General features: G+C 48.6%; 1 protein-coding gene across 1 annotated transcript in view; it reads left to right on the top strand.

Moving 5' to 3' along the window:
• PLXNA2 (plexin A2) overlaps positions 1-17,029 on the top strand; it is a 219,210-nt gene that overhangs the window by 185,698 nt on the left and 16,483 nt on the right. The window contains exons 14-20 of the mRNA XM_003930409.4: positions 5,859-5,976; positions 8,053-8,189; positions 9,077-9,244; positions 9,396-9,489; positions 14,336-14,575; positions 15,213-15,356; positions 15,680-15,914. Of these exons, the coding sequence (XP_003930458.3) occupies positions 5,859-5,976; positions 8,053-8,189; positions 9,077-9,244; positions 9,396-9,489; positions 14,336-14,575; positions 15,213-15,356; positions 15,680-15,914 (1,136 nt within the window). The remainder of the gene's footprint in view (positions 1-5,858; positions 5,977-8,052; positions 8,190-9,076; positions 9,245-9,395; positions 9,490-14,335; positions 14,576-15,212; positions 15,357-15,679; positions 15,915-17,029) is intronic.

Below are 17,029 nucleotides of genomic sequence, written 5' to 3'. Positions count from 1 at the left end.
CTCCCGCCCCAGGGAGCGAGGCACCTTCTATGCAAATCTATGGGAGGTGGTGTTGTGTGGGACAGGGCACGGAGTTGCATGCCAGGAGACTGGCAGTCAAGGCTTAGCTCGGCTATGGATGAACCAGGTGACTTTGAGCAAGTCACTTTGCTCTCTGCTCCTCAAACATCTCATCTGGATGATAGATATGTAGGAACAGCTGATCTCTACAGTTGCTTTGCCGGTGCTTTAGACGTCCAAAGCAGGAAACTATTCACCCCATGGACTCTGCAGCTCCCATTATAAAGAGTTTTCGTGGCACTAATGTGCCTCCGGAAGCCCTTTGCCGCCAGGAGAGTCAGGTCTTCTGATGTCAAAGCTGGACAGTTGTTTGGTCCAACTTCCCATTTTATAAGGAGAGAATCACATCTCCAGCTATTGTCTCCTAATAATACACAGGGACCCCAGAGCCACCAGGGACACAGGGAGGAGACAGGGCAGGCAAAAGGCCTCAAGAAATCAAACCACAAGGAATCAACCAACCTTGCTGACTTGCAATGCTTGGAGGAGGTGGTGGTGCGCACACCACTGCCTGTGGTTGTCTACAGCCAAGAAGGTCGAGGGGAGGCGTGATTAGCTCTCAGAACCTGAGGGACCCAGCTCAGTCTTTCTCACCACACCCCACCAACAACCTCACCTCTACCATCACTGCCATGTCCATACTGTCCTTTCCTTGAAAGATGCACAGAGCATCCCATTAAATCGAGTGTTAGTAGAGGGGCGTGGCCAGAAGCGTGAGCTCTGGAGCTGAACTGACCTGGATTTGAATCAGGGCTCTGCCACTTAACCTCAGTTGGGACCCCCAGAGATAAGTCACTTAGCATCTGTGAGCCTCAGTTTCATAGTCTGTACAATGGAGATAAGACTCGGTCTATAGCAGAACCTGAGGATGGCATGCGATCCTTCTTGTAGAGTGCCTGCCAGAATCAGTAAACTGTAGTCCTTCTTATTATTAAGATCTAGAATCCCCTGCTTTGACATAATACTTCTTCCTCAGTGTAACCCTTTCCAATCCCTGCAGCTGCTCTGGTGTCTTCCTTCCTTCCTTTATTTATTTATTTATTTATTTATTTATTTTATAAGAAAAAGAATAAAGAAGAGGAAGAAAGAGAAAGAGGAAGAGGGAGAGAGGATGGGGGTATTGCTTTATTGCCCGGGCTAGAATGCAATCTAAATATGGGTATGCCTATAATTGTCCTTAATAATGGAGATATAAAAGAAAATGAGGGAAGAGAATAACAAACAAGGAGCCAATCAAGATTTTGTTTAAATTTCTAAGTTGATATGATGTGGTACTGATAAGAGTGTATATTTTGTATATTTAAAGTGGAGAGTTCTATAAATGTTAATTACATTTACTTGTTCCAGATCTGAGTTCAAGTCCTGGATATCGTTGTTAATTTTCTGTCTCATTGATCTGTCTAATATTAATGTTGAAGTCTCCCACTATTATTATGTGGGAGTCTAAGTCTCTTTATTAGTCTTGTATGTCTGGGTATTCCTATATTGGGTGCATATATATTTAGGATCTTTAGCTCTTCTTCTTGTTGCATTGATCCTTTTATCATTATATAATGTCCTTCTTTGCTTCTTTTGATCTTTGTTGCTTAATTGTAACTTCTGCTTTTTATTTATTTATTTTAGCTCTCTGTTTGGTTGGTAAATCTTTCTCCATCCCTTGTTTTGAGTCTTTGTGTATCCTTGAATGTGAGATGGGTCTGGATGCAGCGTACTGATGGGTTTTAGTTTTTTATTCAAACTGCCTGTCTGTCTTTGGATTGGGGGATTTAGTCAATTTAAATTTAGAATTAATAATAATATATGTGAGTTTAATACTGCCATTTAATATTAGCTGGCTATTTTGTCCATTAGTTGATGTAAATTCTTCATTATATTGATGCTCTTTTTGATAATTTTTTTAGAAAGGCTGATACTGTTTGTTCCTTTCTATGTGTAGTGGTTCTTTCAGGAGCTCTTGTAAAGCAGGCCTCGTGGTGATGAAATCTCTGAGTGCTTGCTTATTCACAAAAAAACTTTATTTTTCCTTCACTTGTGAAGCTTAGTTTGGCTGGATGTGAAATTCTGGGTTGAAAGTTCTTTTCTTTAAGGATGTTGAATATTGGCCCCCACTCTCTTCTGGCTGGTAGGGTTTCTGCTGAGAGATCTGCTGTAAGTCTGATAGGCTTCCCTTTGTGGGTAACCTGACCTTTCTCTCTGGCTGCCCTTAGTATTTTCTCCTTCATTTCAACCCTGGTGAATCTGACGATTATGTGCCTTGGAGTTGCTCTTCTTGAGGAATATCTCTGTGGTGTTCTCTGTATTACCTGGAGTTGAATATTATCCTGCCTTACTAGGCTGGGAAAATTTTCCTGAATAATGTCCTGAAGCATATTTTCCAGCTTGGATTCATTCTCTTCGTCACATTCAGGTACACCTATCAAGCGTAGATTAGGTCTTTTCACATAGTCCCATATTTCTTGGGACTTTGCTCGTTCCTTTTTATCCTTTTTTCTCTAATCTTGTCTTCTTGTTTTATTTCATTGAGTTGGTCTTCAACCTCTGATATCCTTTCTTCTGCTTGATCAATTCGGCTGTTAAAACTTGTGCATACTTCACGTAGTTCTCGTATTGTGTTTTTCAGCTCCATCAATTCACTTATATTCCTCTCTAAATTGTGTATTCTTGTTAACATTTTGTCAAATCTTTTTCCAAAGTTCTGAGTTACTTTAGATTGGGTTTACAAGTTCTTTTAATTCACAGAAGTTTCTCATTATCCACATTTTGAAGCCTGCTTCTGTAATTGGAACACACTCGTTCTCCATCAAGCCTTGTTCCGTTGCTGATGAGGAACTGTGATCCCCTGCTGAGGGAGAGGCGTTCTGATCTTGGGTATTCTCAGCCTTTTTTGGCTGTTTTCTTCCCTTCGTTATAAATTTATCCATCTGTGGTCTTTGTATTTATCGTCTTTGTAATTGGGTTTCTGAGTGGACGTCCAACTTACTGATTCTCAGCGCCGAAATCTGAGCAACCCACTGCGCCGACTAAATCAGCGGTGTTAAGATTGATGGTGCTTTTCTGACTCTGCACCAAGAACCGTCGCTCCAAGGCGCCGGCAAAACCGCCTCGCCGGTCACAAGAGTCGCGCTGGCGACCCGTCGGGCTCCTCCGCTGGGAATCTCCTGGTGCGTGAGCAACAAGAATTCATGTGAAGGTGTGGCGTCCTCTCATTCTTTGCGCTTTCACTGGGAGTTACAATCCGGAGCTGCTAGTGATCAGCCATCTTGGATCTCTCTCTGGTGTCTTCCTTTAACTCTCTATCTCCCTGGACTCAAAGAACGAGTCCCTGAGACAAATACAATCAAGCCCTTTCCTCCCTTCCCTGCAGGCACGGGGTCCCAGGAATGAAAGGGAAGAGTTAGAGGTGGTTGGAGTTTGTCTGCAATGCTGCCTGATTTTCTTAGGACTCTCACGTTCTTCGATCTCCCTGCCCAGACCCTTTTCTCCAACCCACAGCTGACCATAGCCCTCTGCCCACTTTGTCCAGAGCTGAGAAGGGAGTTCAGCTGATGGCCAAGGAAAGGGCCCCATGGCCAGCTCTGATTCCTCCCCAGCTCAGCGCCTGGACCTCTGCACCCTGCCTTTCCAGGTGGGGGCATTCAGAGCCAACTACATGTGCCCCTCCTTGGATACATGGGTGGCATCCATCTCTCATTCATCACTCTTCTCCTAGGTGCTTGACATGTACCACTTTTCTTTTGAAATATGAGCCCCTAGAAGGAAAATGTCCTAGAAGAGGCAGTGTGCCCAGAGGCCCTGGCCCATCGTGAGCTCCACACAGGGGCAGCTGACCAGGGCCGCTCTGGGCCTTCTCCTTTCCTGCACGGACCCAGGGCCTAGGGAAGCACGTTTCCATACTGCCCATGACTTTCACGTGTTCTTGTATTTCTTTCTTCCTTAACTTCAACCCTATGATGATTTCTTCCTCCTTTTCTTCTCTAAGATCACTCCAGTGGAGTGTCTAAGGGTGATGTGTGAGTAACACACAAACCCTCATTAGAGGAGAGGGAGAGAAACTTCCCTGCTCCCTCCTGCTCTCTTCCCTCCTCTCCCCCGACACTGCCTACAATAGCCAGTTGACTCTCCTCTGGAGCTCCTTGAGCCTGCTGGGCATCATTTGCAGGGTGTCAGGGACCTGAACCAGCAGCAGGTTGCCAGGGCCCAGGCAACAGGATGGAAGAGGCATTACTCCACGCAGGAAGCTGCATGAAGATAACCACACAGTGCCTTAAATGAAGCTTCTCAAACGCTCCCCTAATGGGGTTTCAGGAGACAGTTACATGTAAAATATTAATTGATCATCAGTATCATGTTTACTCGCGTTCATAATTAATTGATTGATTCATAGAGAAAGGGGAAGAGAGACTATTCTTCCCTTTCAGTACTTTCTTGTTGAATCTAATATGCTAAACATAATAAGACAGTTATTGCATGTTAAGTAAATATTCGCCAGGAGTGAAAGTAGTTATTTGGGATTAACTGTTATGAAGGAGATGGAGATCAGTGGCGTGCCGTGTGTGTGAGCATGCAGCGTATTTGTTTAATGCAAGTTTTATTACATCGAAATGAAATCTCTGTTTAGTTACCTTCCTTCTTAGAGAAGCTGTTGAGATAAGCATCGCTCGGTTAAACACAGATCTTCCCCACCGTGCCAGGATAATGCTGGGGATTAGTGGAGATGGGGTCTGCTTTTCTGACTCCCCACTAAGCAAACCTACCAGGAGCACCAGACTGCTCTGAGCCTCTGAAGCGATATTGGGAGGAAGGGAAAAATCCTGACCTCCGTTCCCAAGCTCTTTCTTGCTGAGATGGCAGGGCACTATCCCACCCAGCTCAGGTCTGACCATTCCAGGCAAGAGGTTCCCCAAGCCCCTGATTCCTTCATCTCTCCCCATCCTCAGCTGCCCACCCTTTCTAGAAGGCTACCGTGGCTAAGGCAACCCATATCGCAGTGTGCTTGTGTAAGTGTTCTCTTGGGCGCGGGGGAAGTCATTGCTGGGGGTATTGATCTGCACTGCTCGAGAGAGAGTGCTGCACACCTCATCTCTCCCGTGAGTGTGAGACGTGACTTTCACTCAGGGCCGTGCCACTGCCTCTCCCACCCGGTGCTCTCAGCCTTTGATGACGTGACAGGCCAGTGTCACCTGCTGGCCTAATGAACTCGTCCAGTTCCCACCCCTTTGCCTACTGCCACAGGACTCCACCCCTCCCATTCTGCAGGGAGCTCCTTCTTTGAACTCTCACTATCTCTCCAGATTATCTGTCCCCTTTTTAAAACTCACTACAGGAAGCAAACCGCAATTGAATCTGCTTGGCAAACAGGCCCTCACTGCGTCCTTTAGAGAGTGTAGCAATGTCGGCTTGTTACACAGGAGAGAGCGCCAGCTAGCTTGCTGCCCCTAGATCTCTCTCTGTTGGACATTCCCTTTATTCCACAAATTCTGAGTTCCTACTCAATGCGAGGCACTGCGCTAAGCATGGGGAATAACAAGTTTGGCCACAGGTTAGGCAGCAGAGCATATCAGAGGCACACAGGGCTTTAGAGATCATCCCGTCCAACCTTCGCACTACAGATGAGACCAAAGCCCAGAGAGAGGAAGCACTGTACCCAAGGTCACACAGCACGATGGATGACCAAGCTGAGTCTTGGTCTAGCATTATTGCAAGACTATGATAAGTCATTTGCCGTGACTGGGAGAGTAAGCGGGCACCGATGCCAACCCTTGCCCAGCCCCTCATCAGAAGGTTTGCTTTCTCCTCAGGATTGTCTGTGAGATGGGCCATGCCCTTGTGGGAACCACCTCCGGGCCTGTGCACCTGTGTATCGGAGAGTGTAAGCCAGAGTTTATGACCAAGTCCCATCAGCAGTACACCTTTGTGGTAAGTACTGGGTCCAGGGCTGGGTTCAGGTGCCCAGGGAGGGCACACACATGCTCCAGACTCCTCGTAGGAAGCCCCCACTCCCCTCCACCACCAGGCTTCTTGCAGACCAAGGAGGAGAAAAGGGACCCTCCAGAAAGGCAGCTTCTGGCCTTGTTGCTTTGGGAGCCTGTCTTTCCAGGATGGGATGGGCATGCGATTAACAAAGCTGTGACTTGGGAGTACCCGAGGGCCGCAGGCCAGCGTTCTAAATGAGGCAAAATCCAGCCTTTCTTAGAAAGTGGATCCTAGACTGGGGTGGGGAGGGATTGCCTCTGGTCCCACCAATGTAATATATTAGTCCAATTCTAGCCTAATGAGGACGCATAGCCTAAGGGACCTAATTAAGTAAGTCTATATTTATTCACATGCTTAGTTTTCTGCCAAGGATATTTTAAGTGGGAGTTTAGACGAGTCACTCAAATCTGGCAGGGATGTGTATCTGTGTGAGAACCACCAGAGTCACTCTGTATGCTACGATAGTTACACGCACACATTCACACACTCACACCTGAAAACATCTCTTTATGCACAGGCAACAGGTAGTCGAATTGCAAAGGCTTCCTTTCTGTAAAACTGGCACTCTATACATGCCAAATCAATAACTTGCTTCTGGGGCCCTGCAGCCCGCCTGGGCTATGTTCATACTGAATCAATAACCTGACTTCTTCGGCCCCCCGCCCCACCCCCGAAGTCTCTTTTCTGACACTTACCTCCTTTGCTACATTGAGTACTTCATTAAAAGGCATTAACACTAGCAGATGGGGTCAAACCAGCCTTGCTGAGAGTTTTAAAAAATCTTTAGAGCACAAAATTTTATTCTCTGTAAAGCATTTTACTGTTTGTTTCAGGATTTCTAGCCTCTGCTTTCTTATCTTGGCATCTCCACCTTTTTCTTACACTTTCCGCTTTCAGATTGAGAGTACCTCGCCCTGTCTGCAGCCAACCTACTCCATCTCTTATCCAGGGCAGGGGCAGTGGGCGTTTGTGTGAGACGCAAACACAGGAGAACTAGCTGTGGAGAATGTCAGTACTCTGACAATCTGGAGAAAGTCAGAGCTGAGAGGGGCTTTAGAGGTAACCTAGCCCACCCTTCTCACTTGACAGAGGAATAAAGAATGATTTCAAAACTTGCCTCAGGACTCACAGCGGATGAATGGCTGATGCAAACTAGAATTCGTTTCTGTATAGTTGCTCAGTTAAATGCATTTTCCGATTCACTCCCACTCCACTGTCCTCCAGGCAGAAGCAATTCTTTTCTGATTTAGGTCAGCTGCCTGATGCATTTTAGATTTTTAAGCTTCAGGCTAAATTTTACTACTTAGTAACCTTACTAGAAAGCCCCAGCCAGTGATGTGCCCTCCTCGTGATGAGGATGTGAGAAGCCATCCTAATATTTACTGACAGCTCTCTGCACCAGGTGGCCTGCTGTGCCCTTCTTATGCTTAGGGAAGGACGGAGGGACACGTGCATTGGCCATTAATGGAAGACGTTAACCTCTCGGTGGCCCAACCCAGGCAGGAACGCTTTATTCAACCCTATCGATTTTGTGCCCAAAAAATCAGTACTGGCTCTAGATAGAGAAGCATTTTCAAATTGTTCTCGATTTGTAAACTAATTGATAGATTAGTCAGTGTCACCTCTGCTTTCCCTTCATTGTTATGAGCATGCAACTCTCTGGGGAGTTAATTAATTTCAGCACGTGGCTCTTTTGCCTTCCCGGACATGCCCAGAGATTCTTCTTAGAAAGGGTCTCTCCAAGCACTTTGGAGGCCAAGGTGGGTGGATCATCTGAGGTCAGGAGTTCAAGACCAGCCTGACCAAAATGGTGAAACCCTGTATTTATTTAAAAAAAAAAAAAAAGGAGGGGGGGTCTCATCTCTGGGGTCAGCAGAGAGAGCATTCAGCATTGAAAAGGACAGGAAAAGTACCACCATGCCCAGAATGAAGACAGTCTCTCCCCTCCTTGAATCTAACCCTGGTTCATCCTTCCAGACAAAACCTAAGCTGTCATTATTTCTCTGCTTCTTTCCGAAGAACCCTTCTGTGCTGTCACTCAACCCAATCCGAGGTCCCGAGTCAGGAGGCACCATGGTGACCATCACCGGCCATTACCTTGGGGCTGGGAGCAGCGTGGCAGTTTACCTGGGCAACCAGACCTGCGAGTTCTATGGGTAAGATGAACTTGAAGGCCCACCAGGAAACGGCACATCTGGGACATTTGCTGTACACATATTACTGTGCATGTTCATTTATAGACCTGCTCCATCATCTTCATGTTATTTGCTACACCTAGACCCAAATACCATACCAGTCACTGTGAGAAATATATCCTACTTGTCAGTGTATACCTCATGTATCAGAGGGGCTGGATACTTCTAAAAATAATGAGAAGTGAGGGCCATGAGAATGCCAGAGGAAGGAGCTCCTAGGAGCTCTCCAGTCACCATTAGGATCAAGCATCTGCTAAGTCCTCACTATGGTGACTTGAGAAACATGGAGATTGCATAGCCTCAGTTCTTAGAAAGCACAGACTTACGCTCAGGGCATCCTTTGAGCATAAAAAATTGAACACTACCTGTTGCCAGCTCTCCCCTAGCCCTGAAGCTGTAGGGAATTCTGAAAGAATCCATGGATGAGAACCCTGCTTGCCCAGCATAATCTACTTGATACTTGGACCATAAATTCCACAGGGGCAAGGACTGTGCATTCACTGCTGTGTACAGTAGGTGCTCAGTGAATATTTGTTGACTGCCTGACCAAATTCTAAGCACTGGCTAGTCATATTGTAGAAAAGTCCAGAAAAGGAGAGTTCTCCCAAAGCTCATGAAGCCCTGTCCCTGCCCTTCATTTTCAAACCCCTTTCTCCAATTTGCTACCTCCCTAATCCACTGGGTAGAAAGAGGGCACTGATCTGTACTGATGAGGGATGTGTTCCATCATGTAGAATAAAAAGGATGGGAGAACACTTCTGTGGCCATACCCCCAGACCGAGGAAAGCCCCTTGTCAAGCCAGTGGGCACCTCCATTCTTCTCAACCCTCCTGCTGTCTCCCTGTCAGGAGGTCGATGAGTGAGATTGTGTGTGTCTCACCCCCATCATCCAATGGCCTTGGCCCAGTCCCTGTTTCTGTGAGTGTTGACCGAGCCCGTGTGGATAACAGCCTGCAATTTGAGTACATAGATGACCCTCGGGTCCAGCGCATCGAGCCAGAGTGGAGCATTGCCAGGTGAGGCGGGCGGTGGGAGGGAGGCACCTGGGCGCCACCCACCATGATCCCTGCAGCCCAAGTCTGGCTCATGAGAGGGATCCCTAAGGTGGAGGTTCACCATGCCGGATTTGAGGGGTTTTTACCTAACCCAGCCTCCACCTGTTTCCAGTGGCCACACACCCCTGACCATCACAGGCTTCAACCTGGATGTCATTCAGGAGCCAAGGATCCGAGTCAAATTCAATGGCAAAGAATCTGTCAATGTGAGTAACTGTGGGTCCACCCCAGCCTTTGGTAAACTCCCCAGCCTTTGGCAAACACTGCTCTGTGTCAGTGTTTTGCAATGTGATGGGCCCCGGGTTGGACGCTGGAGCCCCTGAATACTGGAGAGGAAATCTGGCTTAAGACTCTGAGCCTGGAATCGTGGTCCAAATACCTGAACCTGACAATTTATTTTTTAAGACAGGGCCTCACCCTGTTGCCCAGGCTGGAGTGCAGTGGTATAGCCACAGCTCACTGCAGCCTTGACCTCCTGGGCTCAAGCAATCCTCCTGCCTCAACCTCCTGAGTAGCTGGAACCACAGGCGCATGTTTGGCTAGTTTTTTTTTCATCATTATTATTATTTTAGAGACAAGGTCTCTCTATTTTACCCAGGCTGATTCCAAACTCCTGGGCTCGAGTGATCCTCCTGCCTTGGCCTCCCAAAGTGCTGGGATTATAGGCGTGGGCCACCATCATCAGCCCTACAATGATTTTTATACTATTGTTACAGTATAATTTCTCAACGGAAGACCCTATAGTGAGTGTATCAAAGCACTGGCTTCTGAGTTTATGAAACAGCATCAAAGGACTCCTGTTTTATGACATGCTGACTTTGAGGTCCAATGAAAACCCGTATTGAGAGTTGTTGGAGAAATTCTGCCTCCAGATTCAGACATGTCTGGAGTGGAAGCAGGGCTCTGCCATCTATTAGCGGTACAAGCATAGTCAAGTCATTTAACCTCCAGATCCTCCACCCCTCAGCTACGAACCCTGCCCTTGCTTCGTAACCTGCCAGCCCGTGGCTGGCACGAGGTTGGCAGTTGATAATGCTAGTTGCTGCATCAGATAACTCCACCCTGGTTGCTAAGATGATCAGTTTGGACGTTTTATATTAGTCTTCCCTGCAGAGCTATGTAATTTTTGTAATTTTTAAAAGTTGTCTGTATCATAAGGATAGAATGTCCAATACATTGAAATTTTTTTTTAATTTTTCTGGGCTTCATCTCAGTCAATATTTTTTGAAACATGATTGTATTCATAATTATATTCCAGCAGATGCTACTATGGCCATTATTTTTCATAGAAATTAGAATTATTACTGCTTTGACCCCCAGAGGTTTGACTAGCCTAAGATGGAGATGGAGAAGGTGGTGGTGTGTCTCCCCTCTTACCCCAGACATATTTCCAGGGTATTTGAGGCTTCCGTAAGAAACATGGAGATATATAAAATGACAGATTGCTAGAAAGTTAGATGTGGAAAGGTCTCAGGCATCATCTGATGCGACCCCTTCACTGTACAGCGGAGGAAACTGGGGCCAGAACGGTTCAGTGACTTGCCCCCAATCATAAAGGGGACTGGTGGCAGGGCCAAGGTGGGTCCCAAACATCCAGACTCTTTATAACTAGGCCACAGGGAATGCTGGTGGGCTTGACATTACTACCCTGCCAGAGCCGTGGGGCGCTTGTACCACACCTTCAGTACCCACCACACTCACTTCTTTTTGGGCTGGGTGAGTGCATGCCTCCTTCCGCCAGGTGTAGAGCTTGATCCATGAGTAAAAAGGCCTAGGCCCCCACTCCATTTCCAGACTGAAGCTCAGGGTCCCCAGAAGCTCACAGGTCACTCCAGGGCCTAGGGTGCAGTTTGGGAATGAGAATGGTAAGCTCACATCCAGAAAGAATTAAAAACAAAAACAAAAACAAACAAACAAAAAAACAAGCAAATTAGGTACATGTTTTTAAATATAGGTTTTATTATTATTCTGGTATGGCAGGGCCAGAGTATAATTTGTTCTACTCATAGATCAGGTCCCAAGAGAAGAGGGCAGGCCATGCCCCAGGGGCCACAGCGGGAAGCACTGGGGTTGGGGAGGGAGAGTGAGAAACCTTGGCAAGAGTCTTTCTGTGGTTTCTGCAGGAAGGAACAGGCACAGCAGGGTAAGCAAGTTTAGGATCAACTGATTTGAGTCATTTCAGCAGGCTCTGAGGCCCAGGGGCTGTCCCTAGACGTTTGGTGCCTGTTCCCGGGATGATTAGGGCATGAGGATGGTATAGAAAGGGGCTGTGGGGTCTGGATCAGTTTGTGCATATGAAAGGCATGCTCACAGGCAAGTTATTTGCTATCTCTAGGATTTTGCCCATCAGCAAGGCCCCAGATGTCAAAGCATCAGCATTCAGAAAATAAAAGACATAATACAGTACAGAGAAAATTTTGGAGAGTGAGTATGTGACCGCCAAAGGCTTCAGCCTTAGTCCTCAGGAAGCCATTAAAGAGAAGCCTGGCTGGGATGCCCCTTTCCTTCCCCACACCTGACACCTGTGGGCGAAGGCTCAGGTCCCAAGCCCTTGCCCCCTCACTGGGACTCATCTTCAGCCCTGGGCAGGAACCTTCTCAGTGCTTCCTCCAGCCCCGGGCACCACAATCTCAATGTTCCAAGTACTTAAGAAGCAGCTCTGCCCTCTGCAGAGCTGGGAGTGCCCAGCTTCAGTGGTGACCTGCCTGGCATCTACAGGCTGGCAGAGCCAGAGGGAAGGATGGAGGAATGCAGTTTTCCATCAGCTGGCTCTAGAATGGGAGGCTCAGAAACCCTGCCCCGTGCCTCTACTTTTGGGAATGGTAGGGGAGAGGCACTTTGCCCCTGAAGCCCTGCTTGGTTGGACCCCATCTCATCCTCAGCACACCTGGGCCTACCCCTGTCTTTGGGTTTCGAAGACACCCCAGTGGATAGCGAGGAGGACCAGAGTGAAGCCTCCAAACCCAGAGGAATGTTTGGCAAACACAGTGCCAATGCAGCATGGGGCAGGAAGCCTCTTGCTTGGGAGTGATTTGCTTATTCATAGAGGAGCCTGGTCTAGGGAAGCCAGAGTGGGACCAGCAGAGAGGAAGAGGGTGGGAGTGAGGCTCATGGAGGCTCAGGGTCTTCCTTGCAGAACCCAGGGATTGGGACCCCCTGGCCCAGCTGTACCCATTTCACCATACCCCTTCATCTCCCCATGCCTCATTGTACCCTGCTGGAACTTGAAAGGGACATTCGGTTCATAAGGGGCTGCTGAATTCCACCACAAAAAGGGCAGGAATGTGTACTCACTCCCACTACAGCATGAAGGCTGCAGTGAGGCATTCTGTTTAAATTCTTAAATTCCCTCTGGAAAGGAAGGGTTAAGACTTGAACTTGAAGCTCTATCCTAATCTCTAGACATAATCTCTATGCAAGTGTCAGCTTTTTTTGCAAGTTCACACACAGTCTTGTTTTCTGAACATGAAGCTCATGTATGTGTGTGTTGGCCAGACACACAACATGTGTGGACCCTCCAGGACAGCATGTGCTTGAACAGACTGGAGTTCTCAGAGATGCCCTGGCTGTTGCTGGGACACCACAGCTCCCAAAGCTGAAACCGAGGCCAGGCAGAGAGGGAGGAGGAGGGGGTTTTCTTCCCAAGCCCCACGTGGCCCCTTTAGTGGTTTCTGCAGTCTGGCTGCTGTTTTGGGCAGCCCCAGAACTAAACCTCCACAGGAGAGAATGGCACAGCTCACGCTGAGGAGGGACTGAGACAGCCAGGATTTTAGTTGCCACCAGAGTCCTCCAAGAGAAAAAGGATATCATGAACTCTGTCAAAACCAAGTTTCTGTCCCAGTGCAGTGTTAGGGGGCACTTGGTTAGAGAAGAGAGAGAGGTCCTGCATAAAACATTTAAAGAGGGCTGGGCGTGGTGGCTCACACCTGTAATCCCAGCACTTTGGGAGGCTGAGGTGGGCGGATCACCTGAGGTCAGGAGTTCAAGACCAGCCTGGCCAACATGGTAAAGCCCGGTCTCTCCTAAAAATTCAAAAATTAGCTGGGCGTGGTGGCACGTGCCTGTAATCCCAGCTATGCTTCCCAGGAGGCTGAGGCAGGAGAATCTCTGGAACCCGGGAGGTGGAGGCTGCAGTGAGCCAAGGCCATGCCACTGTACTCCAGCCTGGGCAACATAGTGAGACTTCACATCAAAAAAAAAAAAAAAAAAGATTTAGAGAGTTGCAGAATCCCATTTTTCATCAATATTTTCAATCAAGATTAACTGAACACCTACTATATACTGGGCAGAGTGCTCATCTTGTACCACTTCCTGCTCCACACTCTATACACACACACACACACACACACACACACACACACACCCTGTGCTGTTCTGTGCTGCTTTTTTTATCAAACATCCCATGCTCCCTTGTCCCCAGGCCTTTTGGTGCTGTTCCCTCTGCCTGGAACTTGTTCCCCTCCCCTTCCCTTTCTTTATCTAGGTAAGTCCTACTCATTCTTCAGATTCAATTTCATTCATTTCTTCCATGTGAAAATTTCCATGAGTTACTCCTACCCTGCTTCAGGCCATGCACACCCATGCGTACACACACGCGCACACACACACACACACAGAGAGAGAGAGAGAGAGACAGCGCTAGAGCAGCTGGTCCTTCCCACCAGGGCATTTATTTTTCACATCCCTGCATGCATTCATCAGTGCCGTGCGCCCCCCATGCCCCAGGCCCTCTGCCAGGACTAGGCTGTAATGCTTGTCTCTCCTCCAGACTGACTATTTCACTCCATAGCCCCATCTCCTAGCACAGCGCCAGCACAGACTGGAAACTAGATGCCCAAATAGCATTGGTGAATGAATTAATTAAGCTAAAATGCCCCTCACTCCCCAAAATTTCACTGCCCTTTCCTGGAGGGCTTTCCCATGGAATGGAGACAAGCAAGTAAACCCGGTGACGAGGCACAAAAGCAGGGAGAGGGTGGGGAGCGGCTGGGGGCTCCTGGCCTCTGCCCACCAGGCACTTGGTGTGTGAATGTGGCGCTCTGGATCTCTTAGGTGTGTAAAGTTGTGAACACAACCACTCTCACCTGCCTGGCACCCTCTCTGACCACGGACTACCGGCCCGGCCTGGACACTGTCGAACGGCCAGATGAGTTTGGATTTGTCTTTAACAACGTCCAATCCTTGCTGATTTACAATGACACCAAGTTTATCTACTACCCCAACCCAACCTTTGAACTGCTCAGCCCTACTGGAGTCTTGGATCAAAAGCCGGGATCGCCTATCATTCTGAAGGTAGGAGCGCCCTCCAGAGTGAGGTGTCCCCAGCGGCAGCAATGGCAGAGGGCGCACCATACTCCTGGCCTGACTTTCTTTCTTTCTGGCTCTCCTTCCTATGCGCTTGGACTTGCAAAGCTGTCTCCTCCCTACAGAAGAAGCTCATGAATAGCTATCCACCGATCAATCCATAGAGCTTGCACTCAGGCTTCTCAAGGAATACTTGAGCATATTTCAGTTTGTTCTTGTGAGCTTTGGGAACCAGAGACACTGCAGTGACTTGGGAGTAACTGTTTCTTTTCCTGTCCTCTCTGTGGCCACAGTGACCCGCACACACGTTGCAGGAACTCACAGTCCTGGCAGCGTCCATCCAAGTGATTTGTTGCCCCACTACTTTCATGAAATCCCATGTATCCTCCCCTAGATTTTCTCTTGTTCAGCATTTTGTCTCCCCTGCCTTTTTCCCACTCTCTTCTTCATTTTCATTCTCTCCTGCCTCTGTCTTCTCTCTGCGAAGGAGAGAAGTACTCCAAGGAGTCATTTCCTGGTTTTTGCATGGCTGCCCTTCCCCCTCTCCTTAATCTCTTTTTAAGAAGGCAATTAACTTGTGCATGCATGTGTCAATTATTCCTATAAAGACTGCTATTCTCTACAGGGCAAAAACCTCTGCCCTCCTGCCTCTGGAGGGGCCAAACTCAACTACACAGTGCTCATCGGAGAGACCCCTTGCGCTGTCACCGTATCTGAGACCCAGCTGCTCTGCGAGCCTCCCAACCTCACTGGGCAGCACAAAGTCATGGTGAGTGCGTCGCTCCTGTGTACTGCCTCCTCCCCGCCTGGTGGTGCATGTGTGATCTGTTCTAAGGAAAGGCCCTCTTCTGCCTCGCTGCCTGCCTTGCCCCCTCCATATCTCCGCATCTCTATGTCCTACATCAAAATGGGTATAAGCTGAGAACACAAGGAAAGAAAGGCAGATGCCAAGGCAGGAGGTTGCTTTTGGTCCAGATCTGCACTGTGTGGTTATGGTCTGTCATGTCCTTCCTCGCACTGTAAGGATCTGCTGGCATGCCAGGACAATACACCTGTGTGCATCGTGTGCGTCTGTGTGTGTACAATGCACAGGTTCACGTGGGCGGGATGGTGTTCTCGCCTGGCTCGGTGAGTGTCATCTCAGACAGCTTGCTGACCCTGCCAGCCATTGTCAGCATCGCGGCCGGCGGCAGCCTCCTCCTCATCATCGTCATCATCGTCCTCATTGCCTATAAGCGCAAGTCTCGAGAAAATGACCTCACTCTCAAGCGGCTGCAAATGCAGATGGACAACCTGGAGTCCCGCGTGGCCCTGGAGTGCAAGGAGGGTAAGTGGAAGCACAGCCTCACTTACTGGGTCACTCTTTCTCCTCCTGCCCTGTTGCCGTTCTCCCTGCAGACAATGCCCATCTTTACTCCATCGCTGCCAGCCACGCCTTTGCACTCCACTCTCACCTCGGTTTTCCCAGAAACTTCTTTTGCCCATAGGGCCAGAGATGTCCAATGAAGAATGCCCCCTGCATGAGAGCCCAGGTCCTACTGCATTGTTCTAGTCCCTTCTTTGCCCTGACTCACCCTACCATCTGGCCAACTCCCTCTGCCTCTCAGGGCCTCAATGTCCCCACAGTCAGAGCCCTCAGGACCCCACAGCCCCAGACTCCAGATCCCCGCTGGGAGTTCCAGCTCCTGTTTTTTGCACACTGTCTTGGCAGCACGTGGGAGTACCTGCCTCATCTCCCCAGGGTTTGTTTTCCATCAGCGCTGCCGGCTGAGCATCGGAAGGCCGCGGCTTGCTGGTGTCCTTGGCTGTGGACGCGTGTGGGAGTGCGGATTGTGTTTTCTCCCGTGTCCCACGCAACCACAGCCTCGAGGTGTGACAAGCTTACCTGGCGTCCTCTCAGGCTGAGGACCTGGCAGGCTCTCTGGGTAAACAGCTCAATTAGGAATGAAAACATTTCTCCTTTTGCCACAAATGTCAAGATCAGAAAGAAGCCCTCTGCTGGATGACAGGGAAGAGCTGGGCTGGGAAATAGGACAGGTGGAGCCAAGCCTCCTTCTGGCAACGGGGCTGGTGAGTTTGGGAGAGGAAGGAGCCGGGAAGACAAGTGTGCCACCACCAAGTCGAGGCTTCCGAAGTCCTTCCCTTCCCAAACTCGGCTCTCAGCCGAGTGTCTGATGGCCAGGCCTCCCCTAGGCCTTTGCATCTTGATTTATTGTCTTGCTTGGAAAAGGGCAGCACGTTGCCTGTTCTGGTCTTTGCTGGATCCCTCAGCCACGGTCTGTCACCTGCCTCCAGTACCTCTGGGATCGTTACTAAACAGACCGATCATGGTATTCTTTTTTCCTTGTTTTAACTACATTTTCAATATGTACAGAGAAAATTCAAAATTATAGATAAGCGTAGAAGAGAAAATAACATAAAAATAACATAACATTTCCCCAC

The sequence above is a fragment of the Saimiri boliviensis genome, chromosome 14, assembly GCF_048565385.1.
Source record: "Saimiri boliviensis isolate mSaiBol1 chromosome 14, mSaiBol1.pri, whole genome shotgun sequence".
Lineage (NCBI taxonomy): Eukaryota > Metazoa > Chordata > Mammalia > Primates > Cebidae > Saimiri > Saimiri boliviensis.
Note: the sequence above shows the minus strand (reverse complement) of the source record. Positions and strands in the feature narration are given on the sequence as shown.